Raw genomic sequence first — 18177 nt, 5'->3', positions numbered from 1 at the left:
TGGGAAAGTCTTGACATTTTAATTCCGGAAGTTTGAAATTTATTGGCAAGGGGTCATCTGACACTAGGTGGCGCTGTTCACGACGGAAATACATGTATGTATACCATAGACATAAAGAACCTAGGTTCTTTATGTTTATGATGTATACGCCATGGCGTCAAACCCCATCAATTTTCAAGTTTTCAAGTTTAGGCTTTTCCATACAATAATTGTATAAGCCTACTATCGTAAACAGATATAGATAAAAAGTATGGGGACGTCAGATAACCGTGACTTTAGCTGAAGCAATTTAAAAAAAAAATGATTAGACATGAACCCAACTGAGATTTTTTTTTTAAATATTTGGAATTGCCATACCATGCTGGACTACGAAACTTTCATCGGATCAATCAGACTGCTTTTATATTTGCCTTTACGAAAGTAGGTTCAACTCTTCGTTTGCGCAACAACAGAATTGATGGTCCCGGTAACCCTGAAATCTGTCAGAATGGTCATCGGTGGAAGCAACAAGATTTGACTTATCACCAGTCACAGTGCAGCCGACCTCGGTCAGGGGTCCCCGATTGGTGTTAAACGATTTCCCCTCTCCGCGCTACGGTACCAAAAAAGTACGACGGTACGGCATTTATCAAGCGAGCGCGTGCAGAGGCCTCTGCCGTCTGTACAGCCATACTGACGGTAGACCCTTGTGTTCCGGTGTGGCCTAGACCTTCAGATTTGTACCGACGAAAATGAGGATGTCCCCCATCAACAACAGCCAACCAGCTGGCTTGACACCCGCTTGGCCAAATTTTCCTGTGCGGTGTGGTCAAGCCATTGATCGGTGACACACGTGCTCGCTTTAGTAGCTTCCGGTGCTCTTTTTAGTCCTGCGGGAAAGTCAATCGAACAGGGATTTTTTTCCCCAAGAAAAGCGCGTCGATTAGTTTGACAGACCTAAACTGACACGTTTTTGCTTGGATGTCAAAGTCTTTGGTTCGCCAAATAGGAGGCGCGTGTTCACAGTTTTCAAGGTGGGGCGAACCGTGTGCCATTCAGGGCTGGTGCAGTGTTTTTTGGATGATGATTTTGTTTTGCTCCTTTTTTTAATACCCTCCTTATATCACTGGAAAGTGGGGAAGGTTTCATCTGTGTCTCAAAACTAAACTATACCAGAAAGGGAATGACAGCAGCATTTTTAAAGAGAGCATTGTCGCATATAAATTACAGCAGAAAAGGGCGAAAGTAGGCATATTCCGTCACCCGTTTCTGCCTTATTTCTACTTTGGATCTTATCATCCCTGCCTCATCCCATCCCTGCCTCATCCCATCCCTTCCTTATCCCATCCCTGCCTTATCCCATCCCTGCCTCATCCCATCCCTGCCTTATCACATCCCTGCCTCACCCCATCCCTGCCTCATCCCCTCCCTGCCTTATCCCATCCCTGCCTTATCCCATCCCTGCCTCATCCCATCCCTGCCTCATCCCATCCCTGCCTCATCCCATCCCTGCCTTATCCCATCCCTACCTTATCCCATCCCTGCCTTATCCCATCCCTGCCTTATCCCATCCCTGCCTCAGCCCATCCCTGCCTTATCACATCCCTGCCTTATCCCATCCCTGCCTTATCCCATCCCTACCTTATCCCATGTGTCTTAAAACTAAACTATACCAGAAAAGGAATGTACAGCAGCATTTTTAAAGAGAGAATTGACGCTTATATCATAATTAGGCAGAAAAGGGCGAAAGTAGGCATATACCGTCACCCGTTTCTGCCTTATTTCTACTTTGGATCTTATTATCCTCATCATGCCTCATACCCTCCCTGCCTTATCCCATCCCTGCCTCATCCCAGTCCCCGCCTTATCCCATCTCTGGCTTATCTCATCCCTTCCTCATCCCATCCCTGCCTCATCCCATCTCTGCCTCATCCCAGTCCCTGCCTCATCCCATCACTTCCTTATCCCATCCCTGCCTTATTCTATCACTTCCTTATCCCATCCGTGCTTCATCCCATCCCTGCCTCATCCCTTCCCTGCCTTATCCCATCCCTGCCTTATCCCATCCCTGCCTCATCCCATCCCTGCCTCATCCCATCCCTGCCTCATCCCGTCCCTGCCTTATCCCATCCCTGCCTCATCCCATCCCTGCCTCATCCCGTCCCTGCCTTATCCCGCCCTGCTGTATCCCATCCCTGCCTCATCCCATCCCTGCCTCATCCCATCCCTGCCTTATCCCATCCCTGCCTCATCCCATCCCTGCCTCATCCCATCCCTGCCTCATCCCGTCCCTGCCTTATCCCGCCCTGCTGTATCCCATCCCTGCCTAATCCCATCCCTGCCTCATCCCATCCCTGCCTTATCCCATCCCTGCCTCATCCCATCCCTGCCTCATCCCATCCCTGCCTCATCCCGTCCCTGCCTTATCCCGCCCTGCTGTATCCCATCCCTGCCTCATCCCTTCCCTGCCTCATCCCATCCCTGCCTCATCCCGTCCCTGCCTCATCCCTTCCCTGCCTCATCCCGTCCCTGCCTCATCCCATCCCTGCCTCATCCCATCCCTGCCTCATCCCATCCCTGCCTCATCCCATCCCTGCCTCATCCCTTCCCTGCCTCATCCCATCCCTGCCTCATCCCATCCCTGCCTCATCCCATCCCTGCCTCATCCCATCCCTGCCTCATCCCTTCCCTGCCTTATCCCATCCCTGCCTCATCCCATCCCTGCCTCATCCCTTCCCTGCCTCATCCCATCCCTGCCTTATCCCATCCCTGCCTCATCCCATCCCTGCCTTATCCCATCCCTGCCTTATCCCATCCCTGCCTCATCCCATCCCTGCCTCATCCCTTCCCTGCCTTATCCCATCCCTGCCTCATCCCATCCCTGCCTCATCCCGTCCCTGCCTCATCCCATCCCTGCCTCATCCCTTCCCTGCCTCATCCCATCCCTGCCTCATCCCGTCCCTGCCTCATCCCATCCCTGCCTCATCCCGTCCCTGCCTCATCCCATCCCTGCCTCATCCCATCCCTGCCTCATGCCTTCCCTGCCTCATCCCATCCCTGCCTTTTCCCAAATTCCGGCCATATCCCATCCCTGCCTTTGTCTGTCATTGCCTTGCCCCTTCCCTCTCTTTACATTCTCACGACCTTCCCTCTCTTTACATTCTCACGACCTTACCCCCCCCCCCCCCCCCCCCCGCCTCGGCCTACCCGATATCCCCTCTCTAACCCCTTTCATTCCTACCTTTTGCCTCACCACCTTGCCCCCATCCCCTTATCTTGCCAATCCCCTCAACGAAAGGTCGCATTTCCGCAAACCATACAACCTTGCCCCTACAGGCCACTGTTATCTCACCAAACAATCCACCAATGACCTTGGGAAAATACACTTCCCCTGCCACGCGGAGCGCAGTCCCCGACCTTTCAAAAACCCGACCACCACCGCCGGCATTTCGCGCTGCCGGCCCCTACAAACAACTGCCGTTTGCCCCGCTAGTTCCTGGGTTCCTCGGAACTTTCCAAACAGACTGCAGGTGTCTCCAACACGGCGGTAACACCCTCAAAAGTGATTGACGCGATTCGGTCTTTTTGATCTGCGTTTCTTGCCGTCTAGCCAGCTCGGCTCCAGCTACTTCCCACGGTTGATTTTTAAAGACGGATCGTCAACAGAAATTGCTGATTTCCTTTGAATCATTTTAATTTTGCTCTTAAATTAGCATAATTCAACAGCTGCAAAATACGAGAGGTATTTGAAAACATTTTTTTGATCTTAAAAATGAGTTGTTGGCATTTGAGAGACGGATCGCTAACACGACTTGCTGATTTCCTCTGAATAATTTTTAATTTGCTCATATATCATCATCGACTCAACAGTTGCTGAATGAAAGATACTTAAACAATTTCATTTTTAATGTGAGTTGTGGATATCAAGTATACATACAAACACTTAGTACATTACTGATTTCGCAATCTGTAGTATATGTGATGTATATAAATAAAAAATGTTATGCACTAAATATCAATTGTTTTCTCATTTGTATAAAAAATATTACTGTTAACCCTTAAAAATTTGTCAATATTTTCAAATGTAAAAAAAAGGAATGATCGTGAATACCGAGCACCCAAAAAATAAGTGGTTTTCAGAAAAACTGTTCTGAGTTAGTATATAAAGTAACTGTTTCAGAAATGCACGAAATGCACCAAACAAATCAATTGTTTCTTATTTGTATTAACAAGTATTACTGTTAACCTTTGAATTATATAACATTATCCAATCTAGTCCCTAAGGTGTGGTATGCTTGCGAAATCGAGAGTAATTTTCCAAGTAAAAGTTATTTATTCCTATAAACAGTTTTGTAATCTCTCGCTCTTTTTTCAAAGCATTAAAGGGAATGTACAACATTTGTTTTTGCTGCAATTTTCAGAAATAAATGGATTTGGAGATTAGTATGTTTTAGCAAATATGGCTAAACTGACATGTTTCACGTTTTGGGCTTGTAGATGCTGGAAAAACCAAGACCAATCATGTTCTTGTAGTATGTTTCCCTGACCCCATTTTGGGGAATTGTAAGGTCAAAGAATCAATCTAGCAGGCTTGTATCCCTTCACTGGTGTGTAATCAATTGCAAAGAAAAAGCAGAATAACCAAATATGAAAAATTAAGAGCAGTTTTTGAAGAAAAAAAAGCCAGTTTTCTCCAATGCTGGTCGGCCGACCAGCGTTGGAAAAATACAGTTTTTCTTGAAAATGTCAGCAAACCAGGAGCCACGATTTTACAGGATGCTTTAGACTGTCATTCCCTAACAATCCAAGAAGGTATTTCGTGATAATTTGATCATTTCGTTTTTTGGTGTTTGCAAATGTTGTATCTTCCCTTTAAGCAGTTAAAAACTTAGTAAAGAATGTTATTTTGAATTCCCTTCTTTGCACCATTCATCAAGAGATAACATTTATAATTACAGTTTTATTTAAAAATATTTAACATTTTTCAAATTTACTTATTCATCAGAATAAGCAATAGCAATTATCTTTGCAAGATAATTAAAATAACATACTTGTAATTTTACTTTTATAAAAATTGTCGGTTGAACAAAATACCTAACAGCTCTCAACCAAGAACTGAGAAAAGTTTGGAGTCCAAACATCAGGCCCTTTTACTTTTTGAACATTATTCCATTTTAGTTGGGTGAGTAGTTTGGAGATAAATATATGTGAATTTTTTTCCTCCGAAAAAAATGCTTTAATTAAAGAGAGGAGGCCCTTAAAAAGTTCCACTTGGATTGTTTTTCAAAATGGCTGCTGGCTTTTGGCTACCTGCCTTTTTGTATCAAAAATTGCAGATTTTCATGGATGGTCGTTTATAGCATCTTGGATATTTATGCCCACACGTCGGTGGGATGTGGCTTCAGAAGTTTAGCGCACTAATCTCCATACCGTCCGCCATATTACTATCCCAAGAACAATAGACTTGTAAAGAAAGATGTCTAATTTAATTGGCATGTGCGCTTGTTACTCAAACGAATAACATGTAAAATGGCGACGAAATATATTTTACATATTCTACACAATTTCAATTTCGAGTTTTTTTTTTTTTTTTTTTAAATACTTTTAGACGACTATATTTCAATTATTTGAGCAATGGGAGTGGTTTGAGACTGGTTCCCTCCCCACATTTGAATGGAGGGATCGGGAACCAGTGTGTAGCTTCACATTTTTGTACAGCTAGGAATGGCCAATGAGCTATCGAGATATTTTTCATAGAGATCATTGCTTCAGCGGCTTACATAAGCGTGTGTGTAATCACAAGCCATAGCCATGTACATGTAATTTGGATGCCACCTTACTTTCTCTTTTTATTTCATTCTAGACTTTGCATCAGTCCCTACTTGATGCTTTCAAAGGAGCAGAGTTTCACCCCTGCCTGTGTCATCACCTCCTTCCATCCCGGCTCTCCGAGGACCCGCATTTCGTGTGCCCGGTCCTCCAAGCAGTAGAAGTCCTCTCCATCCACCCCGCAGCCTGGCTGACAGGGGTAGCCCGGGTGCACCATGAGTTCAAGGGTCAGAGGTGAGGCTGGGTCAGAGTGTGGACTCTTGGTGGCGCTGTGGAGGGCTGTCTCCAGAGCTGATTTTAAGGTAGGCAGGGTCATGTTGGAACCCATGGTGGTAAGACCGAAGAATCCATCGGTGGTTCTTCAATGGAATGAAAAAGAGTGGAGTTGAAGTCAATTAAGGCCATCACTTCAACTTGTCAAAACAAGTCAAACACAACACAGTCACAAGTCAAATCACAAGCTAGGCCACAACTCAATCACAAGTCAAATCACAAGTCAAATCACAAATCAATGTACAAATCAAATCAATAGTCAATCACAAGTTAATCATAAGTCAAATCACAAGTCAAACACAAGTCAATCACAAGTCAATCACAAATCAAACACCAGTCAAACACAAGTCAATTCACAAGTCAATCACAAGTCAATCACAAGTCAATCACAAGTCAATCACAAGTCAATCACAAGTCAATCACAAGTCAATCACAAGTCAATCACAAGTCAATCACAAGTCAATCACAAGCCAATCACAAGTCAATCACAAGCCAAACACAAGCCAAACACAAGTCAAACACAAGTCAAACACAAGTCAATCACAAGTCAATCACAAGTCAATCACAAGTCAATCACAAGTCAAACACAAGTCAATCACAAGTCAATCACAAGTCAATCACAAGTCAATCACAAGTCGATCACAAGTCAATCACAAGTCAATCACAAGTCAATCACAAGTTAATCACAAATCAATCACAAGCCAATCACAAGTCAAACACAAGTCAATCACAAGCCAATCACAAGTCAAACACAAGCCAATCACAAATTAATCACAATTCAAATCTCTAGTCAAATCATAACTATACCAAAGGAACAGGGGACGAACAATAACAGTTTCCTGTATATTTAATGAGATGACGACTGAGCAAATCTAGAAACAAACTGACTATACCTCAAGCCATTCTTGGTGAACAAATCCCTGGCCTCTGTAGACTCTTTGATGACATCACGGAAGAATGTTTGACTTGCCGGGGTCAGCCAGTGACACTCCTCCAAGCCATGCTGAATGGGTATCCTGACTGCATGGACCCCAAACTGCTTGGCAATGTCTGCCAGTATCTCACGAACACCTTGTGATGAAAAAGACACCGAGTCACTGAGTTAGTCAATATGGTTTAAAATTTACTTTATTTCTTTTTGGCAATGAGCCAGGGTCGTTTGTATGAATCAGATTGAAACACATTGATGTATTAATAATAATAATAATAACAGGCATAGCGCTTTTACGCCTATTATTACCCCTGTTTCAGCAGGCAAGCACTTATGAAACCTTCTCAACTCCCTGGGGAGCATACACGGCCGGTAGGCAGCCATTTCGGTGCTCTTGGCCATAATTAATCTCTCACAGTCACCAACACTGCCCTCACAGGTACCCATCTACTCCTGGGTGGAGAGAAGCAGTGAGTGACAAAGCGCCTTGCTCAAGGGCACACACACCATAAACCCAGGCTGGACTCGAACCCGCAACCTGCAGAATTACCCGCAGACCACGAATTCAATGCTCCAGACCAATAGGCCACGACACTCCATTGTGTAAATAACTTATACAGCTCCATGGTCCAATGGTTACCATGTCCTTGGGCAAGACACTTTACTCCAATCGCCTCCCTCCAACAAGGACTATACATGTACATGGGTGCCTGGGAGGATCGAGACCAGATTGTGCTGATCTTAAACTGCTACTTATGTGCAAAAACTGATCTCATGGCCTGATGAACAGGGATGATAGCTGTGAAGCTCTTGAAACATTTGAATAAGGTGCTACAGCATGATTATAACATTGTAATACCTGGCAAGACATGTACATGCTGATGCCCATCAACATGGGTTGGTGGGTGGCCCGTCAATTCCTGAAAACGACGAAACTGGGCCTCAATCTCTTCCCTGAGCTGTTACAAGCAGCAAAGAAAACAATTACTTGTTATTTTTAAATTTTACTACAAGTACTATTGCTGGAAAATGTATGGGTTAAAACGGGAAAAACTACATAAGCGTAGTTATCAACAGAAAAAAAAGCCTACATGACAATTGTCCACGAAAAGGACAAAATTGTAATTGGTTATTGAGTGACACATTTTTGTGTTTCACAATGTTCAGGAAAACCAACAACAGTATGCAATTTGTTTTTAAAAAGAAAATACAGCAATTATTCCCATTCCTGTCTACCTCCTCCTCTTTTATAGTTCCGGATGCAAGAGCCTCCCGAAAGCCAAACTTCCCTCGGAGGACTCCTGAGGTGCTGTCCAGTAAACTGCCACAGCGCCCTCTCTTGGTTACATATCCTTCAGTGAGGTTCAGATGAAGACCTGGTGAGAATATTTTACATAGGTACATATTTTTTTTCAAAAATACTCCGGAATGTTACAATATTACAGGATTAGAAAATACATTTCACAGCTTGTAAACAAGGCCTCGTGACTCACAAAGGTCTAATGCCACTTTTAACTTTGAGCGTCTTGTATGCTTGAGACTCAAATTAAGTCAAGTCTCAGAATTTCAGTTCTGGAGATGAAACTTGATGAGAAATCAAGGTTTTAAATACTTTTTTCGCACTATTTTACAACAACTTTGCACATGATGCTCAAAAGCATTACCCTTTCCCTGTCAACTTGTACTTCGTAATTTGCAATTCAAGAATCATTAAGAGTGACTTCAAACAATTTTGCATTCGTTGGGTAAGTAGTTTGCTATTCATAATCACTCTTAGAGAACAGCTGCATTAAGGAGTGCATCAGAATTATAAAATCATATATGTCAGATGCGAAGGAGACAGGTAAAGGTGGACCCAAAGTTTATAGAATGCCTCATAGACACTTTTTTCTTGTAGCATAAAACGGTCCTATGTTGGGTAGGAATCTGAGACTAAAATGGGAAGCCAAAACACAAAGCCTAAGCTAGAGACAAAGTTGCATTTTGACACATGGCTCAGGTTTCCTACCAAGTGGGATGCAGTACTCCTCAGCTTGCCTGATAGCTGCCGTTGCCTCCCTGGCATTGATCATCAGCGTAGCACTGCTGATCAGCCCAGCGCGGTAGCACTCCACTATGCCGTGATTCCTCCCATCACAATGCCCAAAGTCATCTGCGTTAATGATGAGTTGAATGCGCGGTGGTTTGTTGCCTGCCATTGCTGAAAAACAGTAACAATAGTGTATCGTGTATCCAAAAGTTGTAAGTAAAGTCTGCCCTGATATGGCCCATAAGGCCGGCGTTTGACTCCGGTTTCAGTAGCATGAAACGACTGAGAATATTTCTATTCCCCCTGCATGAGATGCTAGTCCAACGCAGGTTACTCCCCAGCTAATGCCGGTACCCATTTATACTCCTGGGTGGAGAGAGGCAAGTGAGGGTGAAGTGGCTTGCCCAAGGACACAGCATATGGCCAGCGGCTGGATTCGAACCCCGGACCCTCTGATCATGAATCACAAACCCTGACCACTAGGCCACACTCCCAAGCATCCAAGAGTTGTAATCGATCAAAATAATCTCAAGTAAGCACAAACATCCCAAGTCAATCACAAGTCGTTCACTTTTGTTTCAAGTCACAAGCTATCCAAATGATCTGGGGTCAATTTCATAGAACTGCTTAAGCACACAATTTGCTTAAGCACAAAAACGTCTTGCTTAATAAAATCAGGTTACCGGCCAAAACTCCATGCGATTGTTATGCTAAGTAAACAACAGCTAAATACCAGTCACAAGCAATGTACATCACATGGAGTTTTGGCCGGTAACCTAATGTTACTAAGCAATGTTTTTTCGTGCTTAAGCAAATTTTCTGCTTAAGCAGCTCTATGAAATTGGGCTCTGTATTAAACAAAAGGCATACAACAAAAGTATGTTCATTCCCCGTTACTTGAGACCAGACTTGTGGTCCAACTTGGAATTGACTCAGTTACCACTCTGACGTACATGTATCCCACAAGTTGTGCTAAAGGGAGTCAGTCATTACTACCCCTGCTCATCAGGCATGTAGAGTATTATAAAAACGATCTGAACTTCGAAAACCATGATGCCTTTTTGCAACAAGGTCTTATTCAAACAAAAGCCTTCCTCTCCTCATAGGTGTCTACATAATCTTGAATGAAGAGAACTAGGTTTCAGCTACTTTTGATCGCACAAGTGAAATTTTACATGATCGAGTGACAGAGCAGATTCAACCAATTGTGCCCAACATATAATGCTACTGAGAATGTCATGATTCCCTCCCATACTAAACTCCGTTTGTTTTCCCAATCACAATCAACTCTTATCTTTTTCCTCAAGTCCAAAATAGGAAATTCTTGAAATGACATACATGTATATATAGTCGTGTTCCCTAACGTGGCGCACTTCGAAGCTTACCCAACTTTCCTTGTGTAGTGTTGCCAAATCTCTTTGTTGATAAACCTCAAATTCATGCAGTGAAATACTGGTACTTTTACCTTTTTAATGTTAGCTATTTAACCTCTGTGAACAATTTCGGTTTCATAAAATTTCATCCGAAATGCAAAAACGGTTGCGTCCGGAAATTGGGCACAAATTGGCGGAGTGTTCCCTAACGTGGCGCACTTGAATAAATCTCGGAAAATTCCAAATTAACATTTAGGAATTTCTGTAAACTTGATAAATTCTGATAAATCATTATTATCTTAACTTACAAACCCAGGCAGATGTTTGTCAGAAAATATTTTTTTTTATTTTTCGGGGCATTTTTAAAGGGTTCACTTTGCACTTGAAAATAAAATCGGAAAATCACGCCAAAATTATTTTTTCTTTTAACTTTGTAACGGGTAAATAAACTCGCGATTTATAAACGGGAGTGTTAAGAACTTGATGAAATTTCACTTTCTGTGAAATTTCAGTTAAAACTTTTGCTCTAGCTAGGCGCTACAGGCGAAAAATCAAAGTGTGCCACGTTAGGGGCCGCGCCACGTTAGGGTACATCAACAATAGCTCTCTTTAGGCTGTTGCATACTAACACAGTGAAGTGCTGCCATCTTCAAACAAGAACCTTTAATGAAACACTGATGCAAACACCAGTTAATTTTACTACAAAACAAGGTGAAATTTTATTAGGTGTCAACTTGACGAATCTGACCACTGAACATTAGCAAATATTTCCATTTTTAACAATGAACAAAGACATTTCTCAGGTCATAAAAAAACATCTGATTGCTGTCAGTCTTACCCAAAAAAACAAAATTGATCTAATTTTAAATTGTTTTAACCCTAACCTTACCAACTCCATCAAAATCCATCCCCTCATTTTGGTGGATTTTGGCAGATAAGCCATGTGTGCCAAGTCCATCAAAATCCATTAGCACCAGTGGTGGACATTTCAACGGATTTGGTCCTGAAGCATTATGCGAATCAGAGTGAGTGATGGATTTTGATGGACATGGTCTTTTACTTATTAACACTAAGTAGGGAGTTAGGATTAATCTATGTATTCGTTTGTTTGTTAATCGTCAGCCTGCATTCCAACAGTGCTTACCTGTAAACTGGAAATCAGGTTAATTTCATAAGGCCAAAAAAAAAAGTCTCCGGTTTCTGGTATGGAGCTTGACTTTTTTGCTTCAAATGTCGGCTGATGACTGCAAATGGTGCCCGACTAAACTTAGTGCAAAATGTACGGGAGTCCAGAGAGTCCACATAAAGCTTATTCTCGATCATACCCCCATCTAAAAACACGTTAAAATTGTGCTGCAGCAGGATTCCATTCAAACCAGTGAGTTTGGCGGTTTTGAGACATCATCTTTTATTGAAAAAAAAACTTTTTCATTTTGCCGACGCGCATGGCTACGGCGACGCGCGCGCATACCAGAAACCGGAGACTTTTTTTTTGGGCCTAATCACATTACAAAAAAATGTATACAGGAATGTATTTTGAAAATAACTTATTCCATTATTTTTTTTCCAGCTCAGGTATTCCACTAGCAGGAAAATTACTGTTTCATAAGACGTGGCTAACTGCTCAAACTGGCCGCGGTGTTCCAATTGCTTCTTCTGCACGTAATGATGAAATTGTCCAAATTCAAAACTGGTCACCTTGGTAAGCAAATCAGGCCTTCATCAAATCTATTAAACAGAAATATTCCATGTGGTCTTATGTCAATGTACCTATGCTCTGGTCTGAACCTGACTTACAGCACACTTACGTGCAACCCACTAATACAAATCCAAACCATTAAAATCCTCTAAAATCAATCATATGTGACCTGTCGCCACAAAATGAGCTTAAAGAATTGAGATACTTATATATCTGGATTCTGCAGAACAAGAGCTTTCCAATGGTATGCAACATTAGGGGGTACTGAGTTCAGTAACGGAAATATAGACCACCAACTTACTTAAAGTTGTAAACTGATTCTCGAGAAAATGGCACTTTAAATTCCTACAGTTGTGTTACAGTGAATGAACGACATAATAAAAAGGGTATGAAATATATTTTAAGGATGTTTGACAGAACGAACAAAATTGTAGAAAAGTAAAACCGGAATTAATACAGATTAAGGTTTACATGGAAAAAAAACCCCGACCATCCCTTCAAATTTGGGCTTTGCCCCACTGTACTGCAAAATAGCAACTTCTGACATTATGCACATTTCATGGTGACAGGTCAAATGTTTTTAAGGTTTGGCAAACTCGGAATTTTGAAGCACTGAATAGTTAACAAATTTATAAAGGATTTTACAAAATATTATTACAAACCAGTGTTGTGAATCCAGGGATTTGAAAGGAATTTGACGTTTCACTAGTTGTTGTTCGTAGAAGTGCAGCATTTAAGGAGGATTCTGGAGTAAGAAATTCGGGATTAGGCGTGGTTCTCTGTATATGTCGTCGCATCAGTGCAACAAGGTTACTACTCAATTCTGCAACAAAGTCGTATCTTGCGCGAATACGCTCCATGCAACAAGGTCAAATCTCCATTGACTTTGTGTGTATATCCGGGTTATTTTACGCGAGATACGACCTTTTGACATTGAAATCTTGCATTACATGACGTCACATGCCATAGTAGGAGATATGACCTTGTTACACGGACACAACGATATTAAATTCTAACTAAAATTCTTCATGTCCTTTTTGCTCAGAGTCCATTTCAGAGTATCACGTATCAATCCATACGGCAGCCATCTTGGTCTAGTTCCCTAAAAGAACATGCTCTATACCACAGTGAAAGGCCGTATCACATCTGGGCACCAGTCCATTTTAGATACAAGCCTCATCCTGAGCTCCGCAGACTTGTGTGTGCACCATCAAAAAAGCTGGCACATACTATGAGTCTTAGTAATGTACCTCCAACAGCTCTGTCCCTCGACTCGGATGAATATGAGAGAGTCTCTCTTGGTTATGTACAAAAAATCCAAGCTTTTTACATGTTCTTTCCTCTCCTCAATCTTCTTGTTTTTCTCGAACAGCAACCTGTAAAACAAAGATGATGTATGATATTCAGAATGTGATTCAGCAAAAAAGGTCGTGGTCAGCCTACTTATGTTCTTGAGCAAGGCACTTTACCACAAGCTAACACAATACGGAACATAGAGTAATTCCTAACACCCGCTTATGCAGGGGGACTATTTGGTCCATCCTTGATTTGTCAGCTGCCTAACTTTAATCTCAAATGTCTCAACTCGAGAACTGAAAAATACACACAGAACTTTCTATATTTGTCTTTTTTGAAAATATAAGTCTTGAAGTCTGCTGAGCAGTACCAATTTTGCCATCTTCTAGCATTCACCGTGGCCTTATTTCATGCAGCTGCTGAACAGAAACAAGTACTTAGAAATTTATAAGGCTATTTAAATTGCTAAGTACTTGTTTCTGGTTAAACCAAAGTCATTTGAGATTGAGAACAGTTGGTAAAATGCACAGCTGTTTCAACTGGTATTTTGGCTAGTCGAAACATCAGTTGAAACAACTGTACATTTTACCAACTGTTCTCAATCTCAGATGACTTTGGTTAGCCTTTTGAATTGCTAAGTACTTGTTTCTGTTCAGCAGCTGCATGAAATAAGGCCATGGTAAATGCTAGAAGATGGCAAAATTGGTACTGCTCAGCAGACTTCAAGACTTGGTATGAATTACTGCACAGCTCCACCCAATTTGCCCAACATGTTGACGACAGTAGGTAAACATTTCAATACATAAACACGGGTTTACGAAATCATGACTTTGTCTCCAGCTTCAAACTTCATAGACTCTAGTTCAATGGTTGCTCATTTTCTGCCACAGAGACACCAAGTCCAGTCATTTTGTTACTGGGTTTGAACGAGGCAAGATTCTTTTTGAATTATGAGCTAGGTAAAGAGCCAGGGTTTCATCATTTCAATTATGAAAGCAATAAGCGTATCATTTGTTCTCACCTTAAATCTCTCCTCCAGTAACGAAATCTCGCTGATCAGATCCGTGATGGCATTCGTGAAGGCTTCCTGGGGGCTGTACTCGGGCGTGGTCTGTACCCGCAGAACAAACTTGTTCTCCAACGGGTGGGGCACCTTGTAGCCAGCAAAGAGCACCTGGGGATCCTTCAAGAGTTGCCTGTGGAGTGAGTGGGTTGGATTTGGGTTGAGGTCGATCAACTTTATAATTATTGTTAAGGGTATAACAGCAGAATTGTAGAGTTAATGAAACGGCATTCAATCGGCCATGCCACTGTTTAAAGATTCGCATTTTGTGGCCACTTGATGCTAACTTTAATCTGCACATATATGTGATGTGGTAAATCAAAACCAGGCGGAATTGGGCAGAGCACCGAATGGAGAAACAGCTGCAAAATGACATGGGGGTGATTTTCCACGATTTAGAGATTTTTGAAACTTGTGATGCTACTAATGTTCTGTGAAACTGAAATTTCATCGACAAAATTTTTTTTTTCATTATTTTCTCATTTCGGAAAGCCCTATTTCAAAATTTAATAACTTTGCTTTGGAATATCAAATTTCAAAATTCAAAGCAGCGATTTGAAAGAGCAAGGTCTATATTTTACCAATATTGCTATAACTCAAAATGGACTTCTTGCCCAAAATATGCCTGATTTTGACATACCACGTCACATACTGTCTATCACTTCAAATTATGGTGAGTGCAGAAATTACACTGCACACTACTGGGAAAAAAAGTGGGAAAGATTGCTTGGTTGGCTGTTTTTCTGTGTCAACAACCACCAAGTATTTTATCACAGTTAACATGGTCTAGATACAAACTTCAAGTCACAATTTATTCATGTCTTCTTTTTGGGGGCACTTGGGGAAGGAAATTTAACTTTAGTTTTGATCTCACATAAGAGTGAAAGGACTTGTAATGGTAGACACTCATCAGCATTGTGCCCGCTGGAGCAGTTTCATACAAAAGACCCTGCCATTATTGGGAAACCAGTGTGAGTTTGCAATGACTATTTGCCCCGTTTGGTCTTTACTTACTGGCGCAGCATGTTTCCCAGAGTGTGGTCCTCCTTATTCACATGGTATATCGCTGCATTGGGAACCTTGGTGTCCTTCTCTATGGTGATCCTGCAACAAACAATGTCATTCCCCACAAGGTCAACAAAACGATCATTGATATTACTTTACTGAAGCAAAATCTGCCGAAACTTCTTTGAAGAAAATTCAGGTTGACCTAATATCTCAAATAATATGAGGGTAGTTGTTTTTTCTCGCAGTATGTAGGATTTATTTCCATTTTTCTAATAATTTTCAAATCTGTTACAAATTTATTTTAATTGGAAACTAGTTATGTTGTTAACAATCACAATGATGAGATTTAGCTGCAACTCACACATTGAAAGTGCAACGCAGCGCGGAATCACGACCGATGCCAGAAACTGTCAACCCTGATGAAATATCCGTGACTAGCAGAAATGTTATAGGTGGGCGCAGCACAGCCAGGAGCTTCTTACATTGCCTTGTCTTGTTCCCAGACCTATGTTTTTTACTAAAAACTCAAAGGTTCTTGAGTCTAGAGTGAGCTCATCCAACGGATAAAACTAGTAGGCAAATAAATGGATGTTTTCATCGGCTGACGTAATCCTGCCCTCATTTAAAACCGGGAGTGGCATCCTCTTTCCTTTATTTCTCACACAGAATCTGCTCTCATTTCTACAGCTTAAAATTCCTTGAAAAGTGCTCAAAGTGATATATTTGGTTATATTTTGATATTTAAGGCACCATGCACCGCTTAACACACATTAAACCCCCATGTGCATGTTGTGCCCATTCTTGAAAATCACGCATTCTCGAGAATGGGCATGCACATTCTTGAGAATGTGCAACTGGATCCTTGCTCAATCTTGGCAAAAAATAACTCTTCCAGATTGAGCGCACATTCTCGAGAATGCGCGACAAGATAACGGTCTTGTCGATGCCGAGCACCGGCTGCGCTTGGCAAGTCTAGCTGAATCCTCTTTCACTGATTCTCAATAATTATACTGTTGCAACGCAAGGCGCTGAAAAGTAGAGTGGATATGACAAGTAAAGGCGTATTAATATGGGGGGGGGGGGACCGGGAAAATATAAGAGACATAATAATACTAGTGCAAAGAATTCAGATTTTTGGGATAATAAAAGCGGGGGGGGGGGGGGGGGGACGTAAGAATGAAGAATGTGAAGAATGAGAATGAATACTGCGACATCCCATAGTGCTAATGCTATTTCCCATTTAAATTGCCACCAATTTATTGTTCACATCCCACCATAACGTCGCAGAGCTGGATTCTATCTAGTCAAAAGAGCAATTTTGGCAGCTTCTGGACATCGTTTTTTTTTCGTGGCACGCATATGATACATGCAGGGACTTGTAACTTGTCTAGCCTAAACAAAGCACTTCCCAGACTAGTTCCCAGTCCTCCGTTATTACAAAACTTCCCATAGTGGGCAGATAAAAGCAATAATAACAGGTTTAATTTGATTCAAATTATCGTAGTTATACGAGTACAGAAGCATAGCACATTTTCTTTCCTCTTTATATGAATTGTTTCCCTTTTAACCGCTATACAATTCATTTAACATAATTATGTCGTGCAATGTTTGTTAAGATTGGGCAAAATTCATAAATTGTGCACGTGATATTCCCACCCAATCTTAAGAATGAGCGCTCATTCTTAAGAACGCGTGCTCGTTCTTAAGAATGTGCGCTCATTCTTAAGAATGCGCGCCCATTCTCGAGAATGTGCATGCCCATTCTCGAGAATGCGTGATTTTCAAGAATGGGCACAACATGCACAGCATCAAATTTCAACATGTGCACAAGGCCTCGGTTGTACCTTTTTGAAGTTCGAACGCTGCCATCATGGGTATGGATGACAAACAAGCACTGCCGTTTATACACAAACCTATGGGGGCAGTGAATCAGTCAAACCTTAGCCTTAGCTTAGGCTTTAAAAAAAAATCTTCAGTATTTTTCCAATCTGCAATTAAATGTAGGACTAGAGTCAATTTAAAATAAAAGAAGAATATTCTTATTTATTGGGATGAAAAAAATAATTTGTTGGATGTGACAGCGGCTCGAACCCAGGATTTCACTTACGAGTCAGGCGCTATCCACTCGGCCACGCATACTCCTTGTCTTGAACGATGCCGATGGTGGTAATTTAATAATGTAGGCCTACTCGTCTGCTCGTAAAGTCGTATACGTGTCAAAGAGGGCGCTGTATGATCTGGCTTAATATTGTTTGCTAAAAGAAAACTGGCGCCGGCCAAATAGCCACTATCAAACTTATCGAAAATCGGCGCGTATGTGTCGGAAATAGATGCCTTACCGAGCCAATACATGATCTTTTTGCGCACCCAATTTTCCAACACAACCGATTCAAATAGAAGCCAAAATACGTGCAATCGAAGCATAAAATTTGAAAGTATACATCTTGGTGATTCACCTGGGCGGGTTACTTACTTCTTATCACCTTCGTAGAGAATAAAAGCCTCGAAAGTTGGCGGAGCATTCATTGTCAACGTCAAAATCTCAAAATGAATGGGCCAGTAAATGTGTCTTGTACCCAGACTTGCCATGCGATTTTTGCAATACATGAAAGAAATGGGAGGGTGCCCGTCGGAAATGTTCACCTCGTTCTCACAAAAGAAATCTAGTGTATCGCTTACTGTGCAGCTTTATCCTAC

The 18177-nt window shown here is 41.9% G+C and overlaps 2 protein-coding genes across 2 annotated transcripts; one reads left to right on the top strand and one right to left on the bottom strand.

Moving 5' to 3' along the window:
- The first annotated feature begins 1789 nt into the window (after window positions 1-1789).
- On the top strand, window positions 1790-3665 carry LOC119730095 (extensin-like). The gene is made up of 2 exons (XM_038202878.1): window positions 1790-3078; window positions 3590-3665. The coding sequence occupies exons 1-2, from the start codon at window positions 1790-1792 to the stop codon at window positions 3663-3665; spliced, it is 1365 nt and encodes a 454-aa protein (XP_038058806.1).
- A 1074-nt stretch (window positions 3666-4739) lies between these two features.
- Window positions 4740-18165, bottom strand: LOC119730510 (carbohydrate deacetylase-like). Its single transcript, XM_038203476.1, has 6 exons — window positions 17954-18165; window positions 9021-9212; window positions 8249-8388; window positions 7872-7971; window positions 6975-7152; window positions 4740-6167 (listed from the first exon to the last, which is right to left on the bottom strand). The coding sequence occupies exons 1-6, from the start codon at window positions 18000-18002 to the stop codon at window positions 5858-5860; spliced, it is 969 nt and encodes a 322-aa protein (XP_038059404.1). The 5' UTR covers window positions 18003-18165; the 3' UTR covers window positions 4740-5857.
- Window positions 18166-18177: the final 12 nt, after the last annotated feature.

The sequence above is a fragment of the Patiria miniata genome, unplaced genomic scaffold (assembly GCF_015706575.1).
Source record: "Patiria miniata isolate m_02_andy unplaced genomic scaffold, ASM1570657v1 HiC_scaffold_22, whole genome shotgun sequence".
NCBI classification, from domain to species: domain Eukaryota; kingdom Metazoa; phylum Echinodermata; class Asteroidea; order Valvatida; family Asterinidae; genus Patiria; species Patiria miniata.
This window is presented reverse-complemented; position numbering and strand designations above follow the sequence as displayed.

Excerpts from the sequence above, each read along its gene's own strand:
- LOC119730095 (XM_038202878.1), top strand. The coding sequence starts at position 1,790 with ATGCCTCATACCCTCCCTGCCTTATCCCATCCCTGCCTCATCCCAGTC. Across the intron at positions 3,079-3,589 it reads CATATCCCATCCCTGCCTTT|CCAGCTCGGCTCCAGCTACT; the intron begins GTCTGTCATTGC and ends CTTGCCGTCTAG.
- LOC119730510 (XM_038203476.1), bottom strand. The coding sequence starts at position 18,002 with ATGCTCCGCCAACTTTCGAGGCTTTTATTCTCTACGAAGGTGATAAGA. Across the intron at positions 9,213-17,953 it reads CTCTACGAAGGTGATAAGAA|CAATGGCAGGCAACAAACCA; the intron begins GTAAGTAACCCG and ends ACTGTTTTTCAG. Across the intron at positions 6,168-6,974 it reads TTCACCAAGAATGGCTTGAG|AACCACCGATGGATTCTTCG; the intron begins GTATAGTCAGTT and ends ATTCCATTGAAG.